At 50.8% G+C, this 23,125-nt stretch overlaps 1 protein-coding gene across 1 annotated transcript in view; it reads left to right on the top strand.

Moving 5' to 3' along the window:
- Positions 1–19,132: 19,132 nt before the first annotated feature.
- LOC130130006 (potassium voltage-gated channel subfamily B member 2-like) overlaps positions 19,133–23,125 on the top strand; it is a 113,952-nt gene continuing 109,959 nt past the window's right edge. The window contains exon 1 of the mRNA XM_056299732.1: positions 19,133–19,717. Coding sequence (XP_056155707.1) covers positions 19,133–19,717 — 585 coding nt within the window. The remainder of the gene's footprint in view (positions 19,718–23,125) is intronic.

Below are 23,125 nucleotides of genomic sequence, written 5' to 3'. Positions count from 1 at the left end.
ACTTCCAGCAGCAACTCAGTTTTCACGGTAGGTCTCCCATCCAAGTACTAGCCAAGCCCATACCTGCTTAGTTTCCGTCATTTGGCAGAGCCAGAGCAAGGCGGGGCAAATTTATTTATATGGCACCTTATCATCACAGAGGTAATTCAACATGTTGGTATGGCAGGCAGCCATACCTTTCAACCTATCGCACCACAATGCAGCGTTTAACCTGGCATCGGTTATGCAAGTGGTTAACGTTTACAGGAAAGAAATTCAATAAGGAGATATAATTTGACACCTTTCAAAGTGTTTGTTTGGAAAAACTCCCAATCATGCATCCCCAGTAAGCAGCACATATCGCTTTACATGTTAGTGATGCACTGTGCCCAGATAACGATTATTACCAATATTTCTTTGTAATACTCTATTAAAGAGGTCCCCAATGAGGCAATGTCAGATACACAGGAAAGGTACTACCTAATTGTAGCGTCACGGAGTAGGAGTGCTGATCTGAGACCTGTTTGAAATCCAGGTTAAGCTTATATGGCCACGTGGGATGATTGGTGTTCAAATATCGGTGATCCTTTGCGGAAGAGACAGCTTTGCAGCTGATACTGAAAGATCAGAAAAGACAAAAAAAAAAAAGGATGGAAGAGATTACGCTAAAAGGCACGGTCGACAAAAAGGACAGATAAGACGCAGAGTTATAAAAAAAAAAAAAAAGAAGAGCCCTCACGATTTCAGGCTTCTCAGTTTCCCCGACCTTATCGGGCAGTTAAGGATGTGTTGGCTACGTACTTTGTGCGTAACGACCTGCCTTCACCCCATCAGACCATAATTTTAAAGGTCACAGTAAAGGTCAAAACGTGATTCGAAGCTGATTCCTCCCAAACTCCTGTCGTGGATGTCGGGCTTCGCTGTCTTACTCCAGCCCTGACAGCTTTTCAACAGTCACACCTGACCTGACCGCTTTATGGCGGAGGACTGGCAGCAAGCGCTGGTCTCCAGATGGGCCTAACCGGCTGTAATGTAGCATTTTTTTGGGGGGAGGGGGGTGGATCCCCCCCCCCTTTTACTCTCCAATTGTACTTGGCCAGTTAACCTATTTTCCGAGCTGTTCCGGTTGCTGCTCCACCCCCTCTGCCGTTCCGTGGAGGGCTGCAGACTACCACATGTCTCCTTCATACATGTGGAGTCCTTCCATACGTGTGTAGTTGCCAGCCGCTTCTTTTCACCTGACAGTGAGGAGTCTCGCCAGGGGGACGTAGCGCGTGGGAGGATCACGCTATTCCCCCACTTCCCCCCCTGAACAGGCACCTCGACTGACCAGAGGAGGCACCAGTGCAGCGACCTGGACACATACCAGCATCTGGCTTCCCACCCGCAGAAACGGTCATTTGTGTCTGTAGGGACGCCCGACCAAGCTGGAGGTAACACGGGGATTCGAACCGGCGATCTCCATGTTGGTAGGCAACAGAATAGACCGCTACGCTAACCGGACGCCCAGTGTAGCGTTATTAAATCGGCAGAGTTACGTTTAGATTTATATAGGTTTTACTGTGAGGCTTTGAGCATAGCATGATGCTCAGGTATACTATACACAGCCTGTCTGAGCCAACCACGTGGCTGCAGAGAGAAAGGTGAGTTATGGACAGTCACGCTAGTGCAGTACTATTTGAGGAGCCAACCTACAACACCAAGCAAGCATGCATTACTGCAAGAGTCAGACAGACTGTGAAAATGAACTTTAACACGTAGCTAATGAACATGACACCACCTTGTGGAGGAAACGCAGCCCTCTGGAAGTGAGTGGCGTTGGCAGTGGGATTTGCTCAAGGAGCTGAGACAGATGGTGCAATTTAGATCCACCGTTCACCAACAGCGTCTCTAACTGTGGACCGCGCTCGGCGTGGAAATCTGTTTAATCTTTAACTGGCGAAGAAGTGCTTACGTGACAAATGGGTGAATATCTGAGTATGCCGGCGGGAGTACAATCCTGGGGCCTTTTGTTGCCCGAGCATCTCGTGTTCGTCTTACAGAAGATGTTATGTAATCCGCCCTCCTCCCCTCACTCCGGAGTGCCCGTGTCAAGGGCATTAATTTTGAATTGACCTTAAACTTCATACGCCGGCAACATCTGCCGCCCTTTAGCAAGCAACACCAAATCAAAATGCGCCTCACCGCCCTTTGCCCCCTCCCCAAAATCCAATCAGGGCTGATGAATTCGAAATTGACGGTCAATCTTTATGAGCGGACACACTTACTCAGGTGACGAGGGCCCCTGACAAATGGGCGAGGGAGAGGGAGGGAGTGAGAGAGAGCGTGAGGGGGGGTGTGAGGGGGGGGAGCGAGGTAGAGAGGGAGAGAGCAAGGGATAGAGGGAGGGAGGGAGAGAGAGCGAGGTAGAGAGGAAGAGAGAGCGAGGGAGAGAGTGAGAGAGGAATAGAGAGTGAGAGAGAGAGAGAGAGAGGAAGAGAGAGGGAGGGAGAGGAAGAGAGAGCGAGGTAGGGAGGAAGAGAGAGTGAGAGAGAGCGAGGGAGAGAGAGAGAGAGAGAGAGAGAGAGAGAGAGAGAGGGAGGTCTAAAGATGCAGCGGTTGATTTGTTGCTCCTTGTTTAGAGCATACTGCTGAAACCGACCCATAAATGTTTTTGATGGTCCGCAAATAAATAATTCCCATCGTGTCTGCTCAGCACACGGTAAATAATCCTAAAGAGTTTCATCATCCCTCAGCTCTCTGCCTATTTATTCTTGGTATATTATGTGAGCTTGTGACTTTGTTCACATATACAGCCGGGGCTGAACGTTACACTATCTTGTCCTCGTGTGTCACCTTCAGATATGCGAGACTTTAGAGCCGTGCCAGATCAAAGTGGATGTAGTGCGCCGGCATAGTTGGAAAGGGAAAAAAAAAAGTTGCGTTGTTTTATTGTTGTTTTTTTTTTTTTGGTTGTTTCGTTTCTTTTCCTACTTGAAAGTCCACGGCGCTCTCTGTTGTGTAATAATTTCAGTGTGTTTTGCTGAGAGCTGCGCTCACCCTTTGCACCGCTCTCCTCTCCCACAGCAAACAGCTTCCCACAAGCACAGGTCAAGAGACTCCGTATAAAGGTGCCCTTTTTATAACTCCGCTCATTATAACACATTCGGTTCTGGCTTAGAGAGGGTGGAGTGTGTGTGTGTGTGTGTGTGTGTGTGTGTTGATGTGTGCATGCATTTTTGCATTTAAAAAAAGCATACATAAATCATCCATGCACATTTACCTAAATGCATTTTAAAGATGCACTCAGTCGCATGTATGTATGTGTGCATAAGTGTGCATGCAAATTCATGTGTGAATTCATGTGTGGAGAGAACATACGTGCAGAGATGCAAGGTGGGGGTGTGCGATTGAACGGCATGTGGACCCTCGTGTGTGTGCTGGCTAAAGTTAGCCGGAGGAAGGCGAGCAACAGAGCTGACCTTGCAGGGGGAAAAAAAAAACCCCCATCAATAATTTATTCATTGCCCACAAGTTTCCCTCAATCTTCTATGTTTCGCTAAGACTTTTAGCTGTTTCCACTTCTGTTTTTAGGTTTAAGCTATCCCCCCCCCACCACCACCACCACCCAACCCCTGCTCTCTTTCCGGATTATTGATTTCTCCAACCTCCGCGTCTTTAGTTTAGGACACCGAGATTGGGATCGTAATTTGTGATCTAATCGGTGTGTTTTCAGTGGCCTCGCCTTTCCCGTTTGAAAACCGGCGTCGTCCCTCCTCCGAATGCAAAACGATCCTCGCTTCTCCATCGCCCCGCGTTGTGTATTATGAAGCCCCCAAAGCTTTAACCTCGCTGTAAAGATGTCTTCTTATCGGACAGGGTCCAGCTGGCAGTGTCAAACAAATGGCTTCACACCCTGCTGGCATTTCCATTCAGAATAAATTAGTTCGATAAAAACCCGAGAGGGGCGCTCGGGGAGCAGACAATTAAACACCTTGCGCCCAACGCAGTTGGGCCTGCGCGTCAGATGGCTGAAAGCTGATAGTGATGAATGCCGTCATTTTGGAAAGACGGCCATCACGGCCGTTTTAAAGATAGCAAGTAAACACAAAAGCAACGCTAACCTTGGAATGTCCACTTGGCCGGCGTCAGAACCGGGCCCGTGGACGCTGCTGTAATGTCGCAGCTCTGCTTTATAGAGCCGCTTTATAACTTTCACTACCAAAACCAAAGTGACACCATCCCGTTTGCTTTCCTCTCCGGAGTAATTGAGTGTGCCATTCTGTGTCTTAATTAAGTGCGGAAGAACTATTAGAGGCTCTCTTGTGCATAGGGCATGCATGAGGCCTTTCTATTTTTCGTTTCATTTGTGTTCTTAATGATACGGACACTTATTGTTGTTTATATAGACTCCAATCCATTACTGTAATGGGGGCGCATCTATCGCCAGACTATGAAGGGTAATGACTTTCGAATTGCTTTATCCAAAGTGCAACCAAATGATTCGGAGACTTCTGAAAAGCAGCATCCCATCGCGATGTTAGCGTTTAAATCAGTAAATCAGCTTTATGCTCAGCGGATCGGCTGTGGGTGAAACGTTGTGGGAATCTGCACGTCGTCTTGTGAGGCTGAGGACATACACGTGTGTGATTCAGAAAGAAGCGGGGTGGCGTGGCGGTCTATTCCGTTGCCTACCAACGCGGGGGTCGCCGGTTCGAATCCCCGTGTTACCGCCGGCTTGGCCGGGCGTCCCTACAGGCACAATTGGCTGTGTCTGCGGGTGGGAAGCCGGATGTGGGTATGTGTCCTGGTCGCTTCACTAGCGCCTCCTCTGGTCGGTCTGGGCGTGTGCTCAGGGGGGGGGAGGGGGAACTGGGGGGGAATAGCGTGATCCTCCCACGAGCTACATCCCCCTGGTGCAACTCCTCACTGTCAGGTGAAAAGAAGCGGCTGGCGACCCCACGTGTATGGGAGGAGGCATGTGGTAGTCCGCAGCCCTCCCCGGATCGGCAGAGGGGGTGGAGCAGCGACCGGGACGGCTCGGAAGAGTGGGGCAAGTGGCCAAGTACAATTAGGGAGAAAAAGAGGGGGGAGGGGGAAAGCACCCAAAAAAGAAGAAAGAAGGCGGTTAAGTAGCAAATCTGGTCGCTAGTTCATTATGATAACAGCAGCTGCTTGGAGGTTCAGCTAGTATCTGGCTATCTCGGTGTTACAGCAGCCAGAGACCAGGGATAACAATGAAACATTAATTGAATCGTACTCATCTTAATTAAACTGTATTAGTTCATTTACCTCTCCCTCAGTCACGGTAATCAAATGGATTGTGTTCAGCGGTGCGCTAACCTTTCCCCCAGGTGTGAGTTACAGTCAACCTGAGGGATAACATTACCGCCACTGCCAAGACTCTGTCCGACGCTCCTTCTGAGGACTTCATTCCTCCTCCGGGCCGGGCTGCCAGGCATCTGGGGTTTCCTGTCACGGGAGCAACGGAGCGCAGGTCTCTATCTTCGCCTTCCAAAACAGCCGAATGAGGTATTCTTAGAACAGCGAGCCAACCCCCCTCGTGGAAGTTAGCTCGTGTCTGATCCCCTTCCCCGGAAGGTTAATGTGGGTGCAACGAACCGAGGATCCCGGCGCCCGTCCTCAGGAGGTTCACCTTGACGGTGACGGCCATAGCTCATCTTGATACTCCTCATCAAGGCCCCGCTTTCGGACAAGGTCCTGAACCGGCGATGTTTGGGGAGAGGTTGCGCACCGCGTGATGGATGAGGGGAGGCAGCGTCTCGTACAGTACGGCTTGCATTCGGCAAGTTAAACCGAAGAAAAAGAAATAACGTTAAAAAAAAAGAAGAAGAAGAAGAAAATATTCACAAATTAGCACTTAGCCTCCAGCACACATATCATTAACACTATGGATGGGTTTTCCCAGACAGGCTTGTGTGCCTAATCCATTTTAAGCGGCTCATTGCAAACACCAAAAGTAAGTAGAGAATGGCAGAAGCTACCGGATTCTTCTAGAAAGGTTTAGCGGCGGGGCAGTAGACTCACAGGAAATAGATGGTACTCTCCCCTCTGTGAAATGCCCCCTGAAAAGGCTGCTCTGTGGGGCATCCGCGTAGCGTAGCGGTCTACTCCGATGCCTACCAACACGGGGATCGGCGGTTCGAATCCCCGTGTTACCTCCGGCTTGGTCGGGCGTCCCTACAGACACAATTGGCCTTGTTTGCGGGTGGGAAGCCGGATGTGGTATGTGTCCTGGTCGCTGCACTGGCGCCTCCTCTGGTCGGTCGTGGCACCTGTTCGGGGGGGGGGGGGGGATAGCATGATCCTCCCACGCACTACCTTCCCCAGGGGAAACTCCTCACTGTCAGGGGAAAAGAAGCGGCTGGCGACTTTCACATATATCGGAGGAGACATAGTCTGCAGCCCTCCCCATGACAGCTCAGAAGAGTGGGGTAATTGACTGGGTACGGTTGGGCAGAAGGAGGGGTAAAAAAAAAAATCCAAAAGAAAGTAAATGCTGCTCTGTGAGTGGAAGGGTTAATAGTTGTTAGAAAAATGATCTTACTGGGACTAGGCCTGAAAAACACAGACCTGAGTCCTGCTCAAGGGTCCTTTAGTACTGATACTGATCCCTATAGGCTCCATTACAGTCACCAGTCAGTGTGTGTCCATGCACCAAGTGTGTGTGTGTGTGTGTGTGGGTGTGTGTGTGTGTTGTAGTAGTAGTGGTGTGTGTGTGTGTGTGTGTGTGTGTGTGTGTGTGTGTGTGTGTGTGTGTGTGTTGTAGTAGTAGTGGTGTGTGTGTGTGTTGTAGTAGTAGTGGTGTGTGTGTAGTAGTAGTTGTGTGTGTGTGTGTGTGTGTGTGTGTGTGTGTGTTGTAGTAGTGGTGGTGTGTGTGTGTGTGTGTGTGTTGTAGTAGTAGTGGTGTGTGTGTAGTAGTAGTTGTGTGTGTGTGGGTGTGTGTGTGGGTGGGTGTGTGGTGTAGTAGTATTATTAGTAAATGTGTATGTGTGTGTGTAGTAGTAAGTGTGTGTGTGTGTAGTAGTAGTAGTAGTAGTGGTAGTGTGTGTTGTAATAGTGTGTGTGGTAGTAGTGGTAGTAGTAGTAGTAGTAGTAGTAGTAGTAGTAGTAGGTGTGTGTGTGTGTATGTGTGTGTGTAGTAGTAAGTGTGTGTGTGTGTAGTAGTAGTAGTAGTAGTAGTAGTAGTAGTGGTAGTGTGTGTTGTAGTAGTAAGTGTGTGTGTGTGTAGTAGTAGTAGTAGTAGTGGTGTGTGTGTAGTAGTAGTTGTGTGTGTGTGGGTGTGTGTGTGGGTGGGTGTGTGGTGTAGTAGTATTATTAGTAAATGTGTATGTGTGTGTGTAGTAGTAAGTGTGTGTGTGTGTAGTAGTAGTAGTAGTAGTGGTAGTGTGTGTTGTAATAGTGTGTGGTAGTAGTGGTAGTAGTAGTAGTAGTAGTAGTAGTAGTAGGTGTGTGTGTGTGTATGTGTGTGTGTAGTAGTAAGTGTGTGTGTGTGTAGTAGTAGTAGTAGTAGTAGTAGTGGTAGTGTGTGTTGTAGTAGTAAGTGTGTGTGTGTAGTAGTAGTAGTAGTAGTAGTGGTAGTGTGTGTTGTAGTAGTGTGTGTGTGTGTAGTAGTAGTAGGTGTGTGTGGTAGTAAGTGTGTGTGTGTGTGTGTGTGTGTGTGTGTGTGTGTGTGTGAGAGAGAGAGAGAGAGAGAGAGGGGGAGGGCGAGAGAGAGAGAGGGGGGGGAGGGGGGGGGAAACGTGGAGAGGAAACCTGTTTAATTCATGTCGAAGCAGTAGCGGAGGGGATACTCCGAACTCTGCCAAGTGGGAAGGACTATTATAAGTCCCCTCCACAAGGCACCGTTATTATTTGACAAAGTTATTGGATGTGCAAAGTCGTAAACAGCAGCGAAGAGAAGAAATGCAGAAAATCATCAGCGGCTGGGGAGTCGGGAGACGCTTAGGAGAGTCATTCGGTCTTAAAAGATGGCCGAGCGCAGCAGAAATCATAAATTCCTCACCGACTGAACAATACATCTTCTGAAACAATAAAAAAGATACAATATTAAATAACGTCCTTACAATTGGTTGTTTTTTTAAATAAAAGCACCTACACACACACACACACATATGTATGTGTGTGTGTGTGTGTGTGTCAAGGGCCGTACAAGCCATAATTCATTCTGGCCCTCTCACATATATTATTTTACATACATATATTTTCATTCTTACACATTTTACACATTTTTATTCTCATATTTATATCTCATATATATATACTATATATATATATATTATTCAAATGCACACAAGCACTAACCTGTATGTTTATACTGTACACATACACACATACATGCACCCCCCCCCCAACACACACACACACGCTTGCAGAGGGGACAATGGGATTTAGTGTCAGTGCAATGAAAGAGCCCTGCAAAACCACCTTCTTCACATAAAACCCACAAAGGTCTCGGTGGCAGCGATCTCCCAAAACGTGACACTGGACACACGTGGGGCAGGTAAACAATGAGGTCCTGAACAAGGAAACAAGGTCAGGCTGACTCACGAACCGCCAGTCACCCGACTCCGCCTGCTCTCCTCTCGCCACAAATGCAGCGCGTGCATATGCATAAATGCGTAAATCAAGTGAGTGAGACACCTTCCAGCCATGGGCGAGGGGGGGGGGGAGGAAGAAAAATTAATGCAGATATAAACGGGCAAAAAGGATCCCCCTACACTCCAACCAATCAATTTAATGTGAGGCCAATAAGAAGGAAGAGAGAGAGAGAGAGAGAGAGAGAGAGAGAGAGAGAGAGAGAGAGAGAGAGAGAGAGAGAGAGAGAGAGAGAGAGAGAGAGAGAGAGAGAGAGAGAGAGAGAGAGAGAGAGAGAGAGAGAGAGAGAGAGAGAGCGAGAGAGCAAGATAAACAAGATTCAAGACTGACAGAGAAGCAGCAAAGGTGATCTTGTAGTTAATTTCATTCACTGTCATTGACCTTGGCTGGTAAATGGACACTTCAGAGTGTATTAGCTGTTGTTTCTTGCCAGCCGAGCCGTTTAAAGTGGATCTTTGATTCTAGTGCTGTCAATCTAGTACAGTCTGCATAACTGGACCAAGACCTGGTCCTCTTTATTTACCCTTGCTTACTGGAAATTGTATTGTATAAGCATATATCTATATATATATATATATCTATATCTATCTATCTATATATATATATATCTATATATATATCTATCTATATAGATATAGATATATATAGATATCTATATACACACACACACACACACACACATATATATACATACATACACACCCCCTTTTTCTCCCCAATTATCCTCGGCCAATTACCCCACTCTCCCGAGCCATCCCGGTCTCTGCTGCTCCACCCCCTCTGCCAATCCGGGGAGGGCTGCAGACTACCACATGCCTCCTCCGGTACATGTGGAGTCGCCAGCCGCTTCTTTTCACCTGACAGTGAGGAGTTTCACCAGGAGGACGTAGCGCGTGGAAGGATCACGCTATTCCCCCCCAGCCCGGCGCCCCGACTGACCAGAGGAGGCGCTAGTGCAGCGACCAGGACACATACCCACATCCGGCTCCCCACCCGCAGACACAGCCAGTTGCGTCTGTAGGGGCGCCCGAGCAAGCCGGAGGAAACACGGGGACTCGAACCCACGATCCCCGTGTCGGTAGGCAACGGAATAGACCACCGCGCCACCCGGATGGCCAGTACTACCGTCTTTCAATCAGATGTGTCATGCACCTTTAAAGATGGCCGAATTGATCCGGGACATAAAGCGCACTCCACATTATAGAGCTGTGCCCATGTACGGTAGCTAGATCTCCTTCTTCCCCTCAGCCCTGCTCATTTCCGAAGCAAGGGAAGGATTTTCCCCATCACAATTTCCCTCCCAGGAGTAGGCAGGTTTTGGTTTCCTGTCCAAATGATTAATCTTTCACATTATTTTGCAGGGAGTCTCACCCTACACCATAACTCTACCTGTGGGCCCAATTACACAACTGACAACAGTGTCAATGTAACTCACTGACTTATGGCAGCACGAACATAGAAACCCTTTGTACTATAATCAGCGTAATTGATATTCAGAAATGTCCTGCATAAATTAATATTCCGGCGAGAAGAGGAAGAAACGGCTCTTTCTGTGACGCCTCCCCCTCTCTCGCACACAACAGAGCCCCGTTATGTACAAAACCTCATCGATTTGAAACGCATTTCCCTTGACTTAGAAACTGATTCAGGGTTGTCCGGGTGGCGCGGCGGTCTATTCCGTTGCCTACCAACACGGGGGATCGGCGGTTCGAATCCCCACGTTACCTCCGGCTCGGTCGGGCGTCCGTACAGACACAATTGGCCGTGTCTGCGGGTGGGAGGCCGGATGTGGTCGCTGCACTAGCGCCTCCTCCGGTCAGTTGGGGCGCCCGTTCAGGGGGGAGGGGGAACTGGGGGGACTAGCGTGATCCTCCCATGTGCTACGTCCCCCTGGTGAAACTCCTCGCCGTCAGGTGGAAAGACTCGGCCGGCGACGCCACATGTAAGGGAGGAGGCGTGTGGTAGCGTGCAGCCCACCCCGGATCGGCAGAGGGGGGCGGAGCCAAGTGCAATTGGGGAGAAAAAGGAGGGGGGGGGGGCTGATGAAAGTAACAAATGAACAGTTGAATGGCGGGCTGACCTCCAAAGATAAAAAACTAAAACGGGCCGGCTGCAGATAACCGCGTCACGTTCAAGCCCGGCGGGAGTGCCACAGCCTCCCTCATTACTATTCCTGCCGCCGCCTCTCCATCCTTTCCTTCTACTTGGACGTACAGTGATCAGCGGAGCACGCTTGAGGTGCCGCACCTGCCCCGATTACATAAGCGCTCCCGTTCGCCGGGACGGATCCGGAGAGCCGCGTCGGCTCGAGTCTCCCGCGGGACGGTTCTTCCTACCAGTCAGAGCAACGTGCAAAACATCCCCGTAGTTTCGTGGCGCTGCCACAAGCACTGTGCACTGAGTCGCAGCACCGAGTGCAGGGCTCTCCGACCGTCGGTGCTTTAACTGTGGGCCGACCCCCGTGGAGGTCACGCCTCCACCCACCCTGCTGCTGCTGCAAGGGCCTGGAAAACCACAATGGCCTTGTATCAGAGATGTAGTGGAGTGTGTGTGTGTGTGTGTGTGTGTGTGTGTGTGCGTGCGTGCGTGTGTGCATGTGTGCATGTGTGTATGGGTGTGTGTGCATGTGTGTATTTGTGTATGTATGCGTGTGTGTGCATGTGTGTGTATGTGTGCGTCTGTGTGCGTGTGTGTGCATGTTTGTGTCTGCATGTGTGTATGCGTGTGTGCATGTGTGTATGAGTGATGAGTGTGTGTGTATGTGCATGTGTGTATGGGTGTATTTGTTTATGTATGTGTGTGTTTATGGGTATGTGTGCATGTGTGTGTATGTGTGCGTATGTGTGTATGTGTGTGTGCATGTGTGTGTGTGTGTGTGCATCTGTGTGTACATGTGTGAGCGTGTATATGTGTATGTGCATGTGTGTATATGTGTGGGCGTGTGTGCGTGTGTGTGTGTGCATCCACCTATGTGTTTGTGAGTGCTTGCCTGTGTGTTTTGTGCGGTGTTGTGCGTGCCTTCTGGTGACCGTGAGCAGCAGCAGATGAAGTAGTGCGGCCGAGGCGGTCGCACTAAAGCGGAACAAACCAGTCTTCCAATCAGAGGTCCATGACCCCGAGTAGATGAACCAGACACAAGTGGCGGAGCAGAGCGGGTCAGCGATCAGTCGTGTGCGTTTGCCCCGGTAATGGCGGCGTGTGACCGAGACCCCGGGTTACACCGCTTGCGTTTACACACGCGGCCCGACTCACAAACAATAGCCGGTTTCGCGCGATCAAACGCCTAGATGTGCGCTCGCCGCGCCGTGTGTGCTTGTGACCCCCGGTGTGTTGCTGGCGGAGTGAGGGATGAACAGGTGTGTCCCGGGGTTGAAAGAAGACATGGTGCGGAGACACGGGTGGGGTCTGTTGCGGGCCATTTTGCTGTGAGGGCCGCGGCCTGTTGTGGTGGGCGGCTGGCTGGTTGTGGAGACCTTGACATGGCCGCCGACTAAAAATAGCCCGGCGGAGTAAACAGGCTGCTACTACAGCGTGGACCGTTTCCTCTTTCCTCCCTTTTATTGACAACCCCGCCTCCGCCCCTGCGCCGTAGCGCAGTCACACACTCATTCACGTGCTGCACAGGCATGCATGCATGCATGCGCACACACTTGCACGTGCGCACGGCGGCCTGCGGTGGCCCTGTCACCGGGCTGCCGCGGCTCAGTGTTTCAGAGAATCATAAATCACAGCTTCTGAAATGTGCATTATGCCAGGCTCTCTAAATATTATGCTCCCACAGAGAGATGGCGAGGAGACGAAAAGTGAATAGAAGTGTGTGTGTGTGTGTGTGTCCGTGTGTGTGTGTGTGTGTGTGTGTGTGTGTGTGTGTGTGTGGAGAGATGAGAGACGGCGACTATTTGAGATTCTGTTCCCTTCCTGTCATCGGCTATTATGATTGTATTCCATTTTGAGTCATGTATCTGCATACACATGCTTAGGCACACACACACACACACACACACATGCACACACGGAATACACATGCACACATATATACACACACACACACACACACACACACCTGTTATTACAAACACACTCCCACCATAATGTCAGACCATTTTAAAAGGAAAGTCACAGATGGAAAAAGTATGATGAATAGAGCCAGCTGCTTGTTTACCTCTCTTTATTTCCCTCCCCCGGTAAATACACACACACACATGCGCACACACACACATGCGCACACACACACTTGCACGCACACACACTTGCATGCAAGCATGCACACACACACACACACAACCATCCCACTCACAAGCTTGTCCACCCTGTTTTTTTTTTTGTTTCCTGCACAAGGATTCCAATCTAGTGCAGCTTTCTAATAATAGAAAGGTGTCCCGCATCGATTGAGTGCTTATTATTGTAATTTAACAGAAGGGTTCCACCCGACTCTACTTCCCCCTCCTGCAAAACCCACAGTAAATTACAGCAATCCCTCTCTCGCTCTCCCCACCCCTCTCCCTCTCCCTCTCCCTAACATACTCCCTCCATAGCTGCTGCACCCACCAGACCGAGTGCCACAACCTGGGTCCATTATACATGCAATACAACGTCGCTTTTTTTTGTTGTTGCTTAAATCCTTGCAGCCCTTGCCAAAGAACAAACAGAAATTAGAAGTAACATTTTCATAATGCGGTTTTGCTTGAGAAGCCAATACAGCGGCATAAGTAATGTCTGTAAGAGCAATATGAGCAGTCGGGGTGAATTCAGCTCTGAATGATTTAACCCGTCTGCGGCTTGCGAAGAGAAACTAAAGGGGCCGCGCGTCGCTTATAGAGGGGCTGCTGCTGTTTTAGGAGCGCGCCTTCGGACCGTCTCGGGAGCGTGTTGTGAACGCGCGACGATGATGCGTCTCTGTTATGTGCTGACAGCGTCAAGAGTGCAGGAGCTGTGGTGAATGAGAGTGTCCGCAGAATTTGTCATGAAGAGGTGGGGGGGGGGATGGGGAGGGGGAGGGGGGGGATGATGGAGTGGGCACGCTTTACGACAAATAGCAAGGTGGAAATACAGCCGGCAGTGAAGGCTCAGGGATGTGGCTGCCAGTATGGTCCATCATCTATTATTGGTCTGGGATGAGAAATCACATACACAGAGAGGGGGAGAGAGAGGGGGGGGGGAGGGAGGGGGGGGGTGTAGAAAGATAGATGACTGCCATGAATGATAGTGAGCTCTGGACCCGCGAGTACACGTGGGCACGAGTATACCATACCCAGGTGTACTCACAAAACTGAACAGATCCAGATGTGTGTGTGTGTGTGTGTGTGTGTGTGTGTGTGTGTGTGTGTGTGTGTGTGTGTGTGTGTGCAGCTGCACAGGAGTGCACGTGGTAAAGCACGTGCACTCCTTCCACCCATCCCCAGAACCGACCGGGGAATCCTCAGCGTGATCTGAGTGTGCAACTGCTCTCTTCCCTCCTGCAGGCTTTGCGTCCTGCTCTTCAAATAACTGTAAACTTTAGCGGCGCCCCCCCGGGCTCCGTTATCGGCGTCGCCCGGGCTGCAGGTGATAATCTGAGACTCACATTGTGCAAAATGCATCTTGATAGACACACACACACACACACACACACAGCGAAGGTTAAATTGACCAAACGGCTGATTTATGACTTTGTCATAAGAGGACCCTCTGCCAGCTTTCAAGTCCTGGCTGGCTCCGCGGGCCAAAGTGTTACTTCAGCATGATGCTACAATTTGGGTCGCCATGGCAACAGCCCACACACGAACACATGCCCACGTAATACTCAGGAATTAAAGAAGCTGTACACAATCTCATCTCTCACTAGTTTCATACGGGGAGAAAAAAAGAAAAAGAAAAAGATCTGTCGTCTTGGTAACCCGCAGCGCATCAACACGTTTCTTTTTAAAAAAAAATTTGTAATTGAATATATCAGGCTGATAACTACTGTTTATTCCACCCACGCTGCTGCGGGTCGGGAGGCTGGCTACGATTCCCCGGGGCACAGAGCAGCAAACATTTACAGGGGATTACGTCAGGCTGCAGTTTCTATACCGCAGAGGTCACGGTGCACGATGTGCAGGACATTCAGGAAGATCTGAGACGGAAGAGGCTGCAGCGAGTTTTCAAAGTGCTGTAGAATCTTATTTTGCACTGGTAACATGACCTGACGTTAGACCGCACCTCTTGTTGTTTGTAGCATCATCACAACTAACACCCCCCCCCCCATAAATACATATGGCCCATCAGGGACAGCGCATGTCAATAGATTGCAGACTAGGGGATGCGGTCGGCGGCCCCTCTAAACGGCGGTCTCCGTCCCGAGTAATTACAAGTATACCCGTCCCAGTGTGACAGCCAGATGCGTCGAGTGAGAGCGTTTGACCTCAGCACGTTACTGTCATGTGTGGCGGTTTCACCTGGCGTCGAATCAGTCGATGCCGCCCGTGTTCCCGTGTTTGTCCCGCGGCGTGCATGACAACGCCCGCACAGGCGAACGCGTAACGCTCATGCACGCAGAAGTCGATGCAGGTATATTGATCACTTGCCACTGGGAGGAAGAGCACATGGCGGGGGGGGGGGGATCAATTACACATATGCAGTGTGTGTATGGTCAAGTTTCTGAAAAGCGCTGGGGTAAGGGGAAATATTCAAATGACATAGAAGCCGTAAGGGGGAAATATCATTTCTGTATCGAACACTGTTTATCTGGGCTGTTATATAGGAAATAGCCGAAGATGAGGGAGGGGCGGCTGTAGGTAGCAATGTGAGACAGTAAGGGATGCAGAATTTAACAAACGTCGTTTTTTTCATTCAGTGTCAGGGGTGGGGAGGCCGTTCTGCGAATAGGCGGGATGGCTTTTGACTGCTCGGAGGCTGCAGGAGAGCGTGGTCCTCAGCTTCCGTGGGCGTATCGCTCACTCGGTAACGCTGACCGCTGCCCCGGTGGGGGTCAAGGGGGGCATGTCAGACCACGTTCTCCCTCTCCGGGATGACCTCAGCGTGGAATCGTTGCACTGTGGCTCAAACGGAGCCCGCTTGACGGTCGGCTAGCCGGCGGGCCAGGGTGACACGGAGGTCGAGGGTGTGCGGGGATGGGGGTCAGACTGCAGTACTTCCTGTGTTTAAAGCGTGAGAGGAAGGAGGGGAGAGAGAGAGAGAGAGAGAGAGGAAGGAGGGGGGAGAGAGAGAGAGAGAGGAAGTAAAACCCCTGCCTTCATCTGTTGCGGTCAGTTGTTTGACGTCAGAGGCTGGACAGACAACAGGTTCCGCTGTAACAGAGCCTCTGTTATGGACCGGTTCTGATAATGATCCGTGTTGTCCCCCCCCCTCCCCTCTGTTATGGACCGGTTCTGATAATGATCCGTGTTGTCCCCCTCTATTATGGACCGGTTCTGATAATGATCCGTGTCGCCCCCCCCTCTGTTATGGACCGGTTCTGATAATGATCCGTGTTGTCCCCCCCCCTCCCCTCTGTTATGGACCGGTTCTGATAATGATCCGTGTTGTCCCCCCCCCCTCCCCTCTGTTATGGACCGGTTCTGATAATGATCCGTGTTGCCCCCCCTCCCCTCTGTTATGGACCGGTTCTGATAATGATCCGTGTTGTCCCCCCCCCTCCCCTCTGTTATGGACCGGTTCTGATAATGATCCGTGTTGTCCCCCCCCTCCCCTCTGTTATGGACCGGTTCTGATAATGATCCGTGTTGCCCCCCCTCCCCTCTGTTATGAACCGGTTCTGATAATGATCCGTGTTGTCCCCCCCTCCCCTCTATTATGGACCGGTTCTGATAATGATCCGTGTTGTCCCCCCCCCCCTCTGTTATGGACCGGTTCTGATAATGATCCGTGTTGCCCCCCCCTCCCCTCTGTTATGGACCGGTTCTGATAATTATCCGTGTTGCCCCCCCCTCCCCTCTGTTATGGACCGGTTCTGATAATGATCCGTGTTGTCCCCCCCCTCCCCTCTGTTATGGACCGGTTCTGATAATGATCCGTGTTGCCCCCCCTCCCCTCTGTTATGGACCGGTTCTGATAATGATCCGTGTTGCCCCCCCCCCCTCTGTTATGGACCGGTTCTGATAATGATCCGTGTTGTGCCCCCCCCTCCCCTCCCCTCCCCTGCCCGTATGGGTTTAACTGGGTAGGCCTCCGTGAGGGAAGGTGATCCAGGAGGTCTGCTTCGATTCCGTTTCTGGTTTTCCCCCGTTCGTCTATCTTTAGAAGACGCTGTTTGACCCGGCGGTCGAACTCAATTGGGTTGGGTTTAACCTGAACCGTGACGGCTGTGTTACCCAGTCTGAAATACGCCGGCCGGCCAGTCCGGTACCGAGTCCGGACTGGCCGGCTGTGCAGCCCGCGGCTTGCGAGGAACAAGCCCCCCCCCCTCCCGGTCCCGCTGCGTACGTATGTGCCAGTCATCTGGGGGGGAGACGGGGGGGGGGCTGTTCGATGGAAGCGAACCTCTCTCCGGTTCCGTCCTCTCGGCGGTTCGGCTCGGTTTCACTGAGGGTGTTCAGCTCGCCGTCTTGTGGCGCAGCCTCTCTCTCTCCCCACTCTTCCTCCTCCTCCTCCTCCTTCTTCCTCTTTCTCTTTTTTTTTTGCGTGTGTAGTTTATACAGCGGGACACTCCGCTGCTCCCCCTCCCCTCCCTCCCTCCCCCCTCCCCTCCCGCTTGCGCGCCTCCTTACGCGCACCACGTCCGCAGACAGAGAGACTCAGTTGGCCGTCTCGCCTCTGATGGAGACGCGGCGCTCTTTCGGAAAAGCCCGCACGGCGACGCGCTTCTTCCGCCTGTGTTGAACCTTTTCCACAGAATATACATGCACGCGTAACATTTTTTTTACCCCCTCTCTCTCTCCCCTCCTCCCTCTTTCTCCTCTCTTTCTTTCTTTCTTTCTTTCTTTCTTTCTTTCTTTCTTTCTTTCTTGCCTCCCCCCCCTCGGTTCGTTTCCTCGCAAAATGTGGAGCACGCGTCCTCCTCTTCCTCTCCAGCGCAGCGTCCGCGGACTGCTCGGGATCGTGGCCGCTTGACTGTGAGGAGGTGTCGGGGGGTGGGCGGGTGGGGGATCCACCCGGCTTCTCTTCTCTTCTCTTCTCTTCTCCTCCTTCCAAGGACCAGGAGGAGTTTGCATGCAAAAGGTGGTTTATGTCGGCAAGGTGAGCGCAGCTTTTCTCCTCCTCCTCCTCCTCCTCTTCTCCTTCTTCTTCTTCGTGCCCCCCCCCCTGGCTGTGTTCTAGTTGGAGAGTTTTGACGGAATCAAGATTTTATTTTATTTTTTATTTTTTATTTTTTTGCGCCGTCGCTGCAAACGTTGCCTTGTAGTAGAAGTAGTCGTAGACTGAAAGCGACGGCTGATAGCTGGATTCAAGATGCATGTTTTTTTGTTTTTTTAGATTCGTTGTGAAGACATAAAGCGGCTGCAGCGGCTCTGCAGCACTGCTTTGAATATTCCCATCGCAAGTTTTCACTTTTCTCTGAGGTTGGTGTTGTGTTATGGGAAGCGTCCCACGGCCACCCAGCTTCCCTCTTCTCCCCCCCCCCTCCTCCTCCCCCACCCATTGGTTTAGTGAAACGAGCCGGTTCGTAGCAGCAAATCGGGGAAACGAAGACGTAAATTGAAAACTGTTGCATTCGGCAAGACCCCCCCCCCTCCTTTGCCCTCCCCCCCCCACACACACGATTAATGCCGTCTGCTTCCGTTTGTCTACAGAAGCTAATTTACACTTGTGATGAATACTGGGGAAATTCTCCGGTCCGAGTCTCGTCTCCAGTAGTAACGGCTCTATTGTGCAGCAGCTCCTGATTGCAGTTTTACATTAAAGTTTTTTTTGTTTTTTTTAATAGCCTCTCCTGCCTTACTTCTTTGGAAACGTCCCGAGTGAAGGAACGGTCATTAAGGCGCCTGGAGACTGCAGGGAGAGGCTAACCACGGGCTGACGGACTGGAGATTTCTTTCCCGCCCTTTCCAATAGCTAGCTGTTGAAATTCGTTCGGCAGTTTAAGGCCGCTTTTAGGTTATGCTTCTTTTATTTAGACCCGCAATTCCCCCGTTTCGAACGGCGCTTTCGGCGTCTCCGGACTAGCCTTCAAAGGAAGCCAGCCGTATCGATTGTTAACACAAAATCACTGATCATTGATCGCCACCTTGGGAGTGTAATGAAAGAGAATCAATAGTGCGGTGGTGCTATGACTGCTGTTTTTGACTGAACGTGCACGACCTAACAGGTGCCTTTGTGTTACGGCTGCTATCCAAGTTAGTGGGGTTTTTTTTTCCCTTCAAAAAAAATACATAAGACAGCCAGAACACACACAAAAAAAATGGTCAACTCTTTTATAATGTTGGGCTGTGTTGGTTTGTGTGCATGCCTTCGAGGTCGTTTATCTCACCAAGCTTTCCTCCTCTCTTCTCAGCCATGGAGGGACTTGTCTAAGGAGGATCCAACATAACTTGAAAGTGTCTGGCCTTCTTTTTTTTTCTTCTCTTTTCTACTCCTTTGTTTCCTTTCGAACGCCAACATGGATAAGGCTCCCAGCCCCCCGGCCCTCCCCAACACGATGGCTGAGAAGGTAGGAGCAGCGGGGCTCAAGGCCCCCAACATCCACCCGACTTCGACCCTCCCACCGGAGCCCATCGACATCATCCGCACCAAAGCCCGCTCCCGGAGAGTCCGCCTCAACGTCGGCGGTCTCAACCACGAGGTTTTGTGGCGGACCCTGGACCGGCTTCCCAGGACCCGGCTCGGTAAGCTCCGGGACTGCAACACCCACGAGTCGCTGATGGAGGTGTGCGACGACTACAGCCTGAACGAGAACGAGTACTTCTTCGACAGACACCCGGGCGCCTTCACCTCCATCTTGAACTTTTACCGCACGGGCAAATTACACATGATGGAGGAGATGTGCGCCCTTTCGTTTGGCCAGGAGTTGGACTACTGGGGGATCGACGAGATCTACCTGGAGTCGTGCTGCCAGGCCCGCTACCATCAGAAGAAAGAGCAGATGAACGAGGAGCTGAGACGGGAGGCCGAGTCCATGAGGGACAGGGAGGGAGAGGGAGAGTTTGATAATGCCTGCTGCCCGGATAAGAGGAAGAAGCTGTGGGATCTCCTGGAGAAGCCCAGCTCCTCGGTGGCTGCTAAGGTAGGAAAAAAACAAAACAAAACAGTGGCAGCAAAGTGTGATCACACCACCCCCACTTCATCTCGTGTTTCCTGTCAAGGATTTCACATTCGGAGAGGTGCATCCTCCCCCTGGTTCATCACACACCGCAGGCACGTTTTAGGGAGGGCCCAGTCCCACCTATTACGAAAACAAAAACAAGAACTGATATTAGCTTCTCAGGCTGATGCCCAAAACAAGTCTGTAACGTATTCTTATCAGGTCATTTTCAATGCAGTCGGTTCTGCGTTTTATCTTGGGGGGGGGGGGGGGAGCGTTTGGGGGGTAAATCAGGTCTACGGAGAGAGCTGCGGTCTCCATGGGGTTCTTGTGCTTTGTGGCACGTTACACATAAAAAAGCAAGAGAAGACAGGGAGTTGAGGTTGAGGATTTAGAAGTGATGTATATCTCGACAACAGGCGAGCGAACACATCACGGCGGAGTGGATTCGCCGCTCTGACACTGATAAATGAGCAGGGAGCCTCCGCATGGAGGAAGAGACCTGTACTGTTTGTGTCTAACGAAGTGACAGGAGCTCGATTTGGATGCAGGGCACTGTGGCGCTGTACTAGGTAGATGCACAAGTTTTTCTCTTGTTTTTTGTATTTTTTTGTGAATGTCAACCTGGGCTAAGCCTAGCATTGACTTGTGACAGGACACATCTCAGAGGAGGAGCGGTTGCGGTCTCGTTTGTAGTACGGCGCTATGAAGTGTCAATCATTGCCACTGAGCGGATGCACTTTGTCACAGTGAGTCAGCGAAACGACAGGAGGATGTCAGAAGTACCACATGTTTAGAGAACCTCGGTGTCAATCACACGGTTTTTGTACGACTTTTGTGGCCTCGTCCCGCCGTAATGAATCTCACCTGACGACATCTGAGGAATGCTTGTAGACTTAAGTACGACGACTGTTCTCCGACATCCAAACTGTCAACGGTAAAATGTCGACCCGTCCCCCCCACCCCACCCCCACCACCACCACCACCTTTTCTTCCTTCTCTGTATTCCCTCATCGCTGTGTTACCCAGTCCCGGTTGTTAGGCAGGTCAACCGTGATGAATTCCAATCACTGGTCATTCCCATTAAGTCTCCAGGATCCTGCTTGCATCGCTTGGCAGGGTAGGGTGGGATTGCATGTCAGAGGATCGTGAGCACACGGGGTCCGAGACGAGCGACCTTCTTCGGGAAATGCAGCTTTGGGCTGCAGAGTGTGTTACTGTGAACACTTTCTCCTCCGAGGGAACATGATTTCGCTGGACATTTCTGTTGCCCCAGACGGGTCACGACTCATATGCGATTAAATTTCAGCCCCAGGTGCCTGGTGCAGAATTTACAGAACGGGGGGCTCAGGTATGGAAACAGCAGGAATATGGTAATAATGCTGAATTCTCTGTGCATCCGACTCAGAGCTTATTATCCAACTTCTGAAAGAAGCAGAGTGCAGTATGGCTGTCACCAACACTCGTGTTTCCCCCCCCATCTCAATGCTTCTGATATATTGATGAGTTCGTCACACATGACGGGCGGCATATCCACCCCCTTGATGAACACGTGATGTATGATTGACAAGGACTGCACCTCACCTTAGTAACTGTATTCAAATAAGCCATGAATCGAATACAAGGAGGCTGCCAATATCTAGATTAAGTCAAAATCAAGTGACAGCGGCGAGGTAATGTGATACACTATGCGACATTTAAGGTGATTTGCATCTTTAATTCAGTGTCTCTCTCGCTATCTCTCTCCAGAAGCATCTCAGTATTGCTGACCTGTTCACTATTGTGTGGGGGGGAAGCCTGCCCCAATGTGGGTGGGTGGGAAATCCCACCCTAAATCAAATTACATTGGCATTCTACTGAGTGCTCCTGTAGGAGATTGCGAACGTGACTCCAATAGCCAACGCCGGGGGTCTGTGACCACGCTAAGGTTATCTGCAGCTGAAAACACAACTGGAAATAGAGTTTACATCCTGCCAGACTATCAGACGTGCGGCAAACCCCTGAGGTCAGGGAAACCTTTTTTTGGTGACAAGCGCGGCACGGCGAGAACCCCTGACCGAAGGAATGCTATTACAAGCCCGGTACATAGCCGTGTCCTTTTATACGCGACAACCTGAGCCCTTTGTCGAAAGCAATCACTCATAGCCAGTCGGCATAAGGACCCCTCTCTCCCTTTCTCCCACCCTGTCTCACCTCACTCCCACTCACTGTCACCCTTAGACACACACACACACATGCATAGAGACTTCGTCACATGCGTTCCTTCAATCCCTCATCTGGTGTTACGTTGCCCTAAGGGGAATTTAAGGTGTCCCAACCTTGGAGACCCTGTGCTGCTTTATGACATCTATGTTGCTTTGCTGCCCTCGAGCGAAAGGTTAAGTATGTGAAGACTGACCTTTATTGCGCGGGGACAAAGAGAGTTGGGTTACATTCATCGGTAATGACCAGCGGGGTACGTTTTGGGAGTAAGCGATAGCCCTAGTGGAAGGCCGAAGAACAGGCCCGAGAAGACGGCTCGGGTTTGCGCCGAGAAAACCGATCTGAGAAAGTGATCAAGGGGCGTATGCGGCGAGAGCCAAATGTGAAACAAAGATAGGCGGCAAAAAGAGGAGATAGCGACAGAGGGGCAAGTCACGGAAAGAGATGGATGGAAGTGAGGCAGTCGTCTAAGTGATGCCTCAAGGATGCCCGGCTGGTTCCTCGCCATACTCGCTGATGAATAATGAATGTAATGGTCAAAATAGAGAGGATACCGGCTAATGCACAGGTTCCTCTGTGCTACTGTGTGGTACTTAGTCCCGGTCCGGGAAATGGAGTGAATCGTTTTAGGGCCGGTCCTACCTTCGCTCTATAAATAGGCCATCTCGTCATTGAGCGCCGGCCTGAGGAGTGTGAGTGGGAGCTGCATGCTCTGTCACGGGCGAGCTTACAGCGGTAGAAGTGAGTTGTCATGTAGTGACAAGCCCCGGCATGTGTTCACAACGCCCGAGACATGAACACTTCTCTGTGCAATCTCTGCAAAACCGTGTTGGCTGCAGCCGTATCTGCATCCTAGATATCTCAACATGACTTTCCATCGTGCCCCGAGTGCTAGAGGCCTATTGCGTCATCTGTGGAGAATCTCTCGAAACTATTCGAGTTTGGCATCGTGTCTAGGAACGTCACGTCATGAAACAATGGACGTTGGCCAGTAAATGAAAGAGTTAAAGGCTTTTTTTTTTTTGTTCGGCGAACAGCTGCGTGGCCTCACTGTAAAAGGAAATTAAAATGTGCTCCACGCTGGCGAATCTCGTCCACCTCCCGAGTATAGTCACAGCTTATCCCCTGGAAAAAACGATGGTATGTGCTCCCAAATTATATGAGATTAGCAGGCTGAATCATCTTTTC

This window comes from Lampris incognitus, chromosome 19 (genome assembly GCF_029633865.1).
Source record: "Lampris incognitus isolate fLamInc1 chromosome 19, fLamInc1.hap2, whole genome shotgun sequence".
NCBI classification, from domain to species: domain Eukaryota; kingdom Metazoa; phylum Chordata; class Actinopteri; order Lampriformes; family Lampridae; genus Lampris; species Lampris incognitus.
This window is presented reverse-complemented; position numbering and strand designations above follow the sequence as displayed.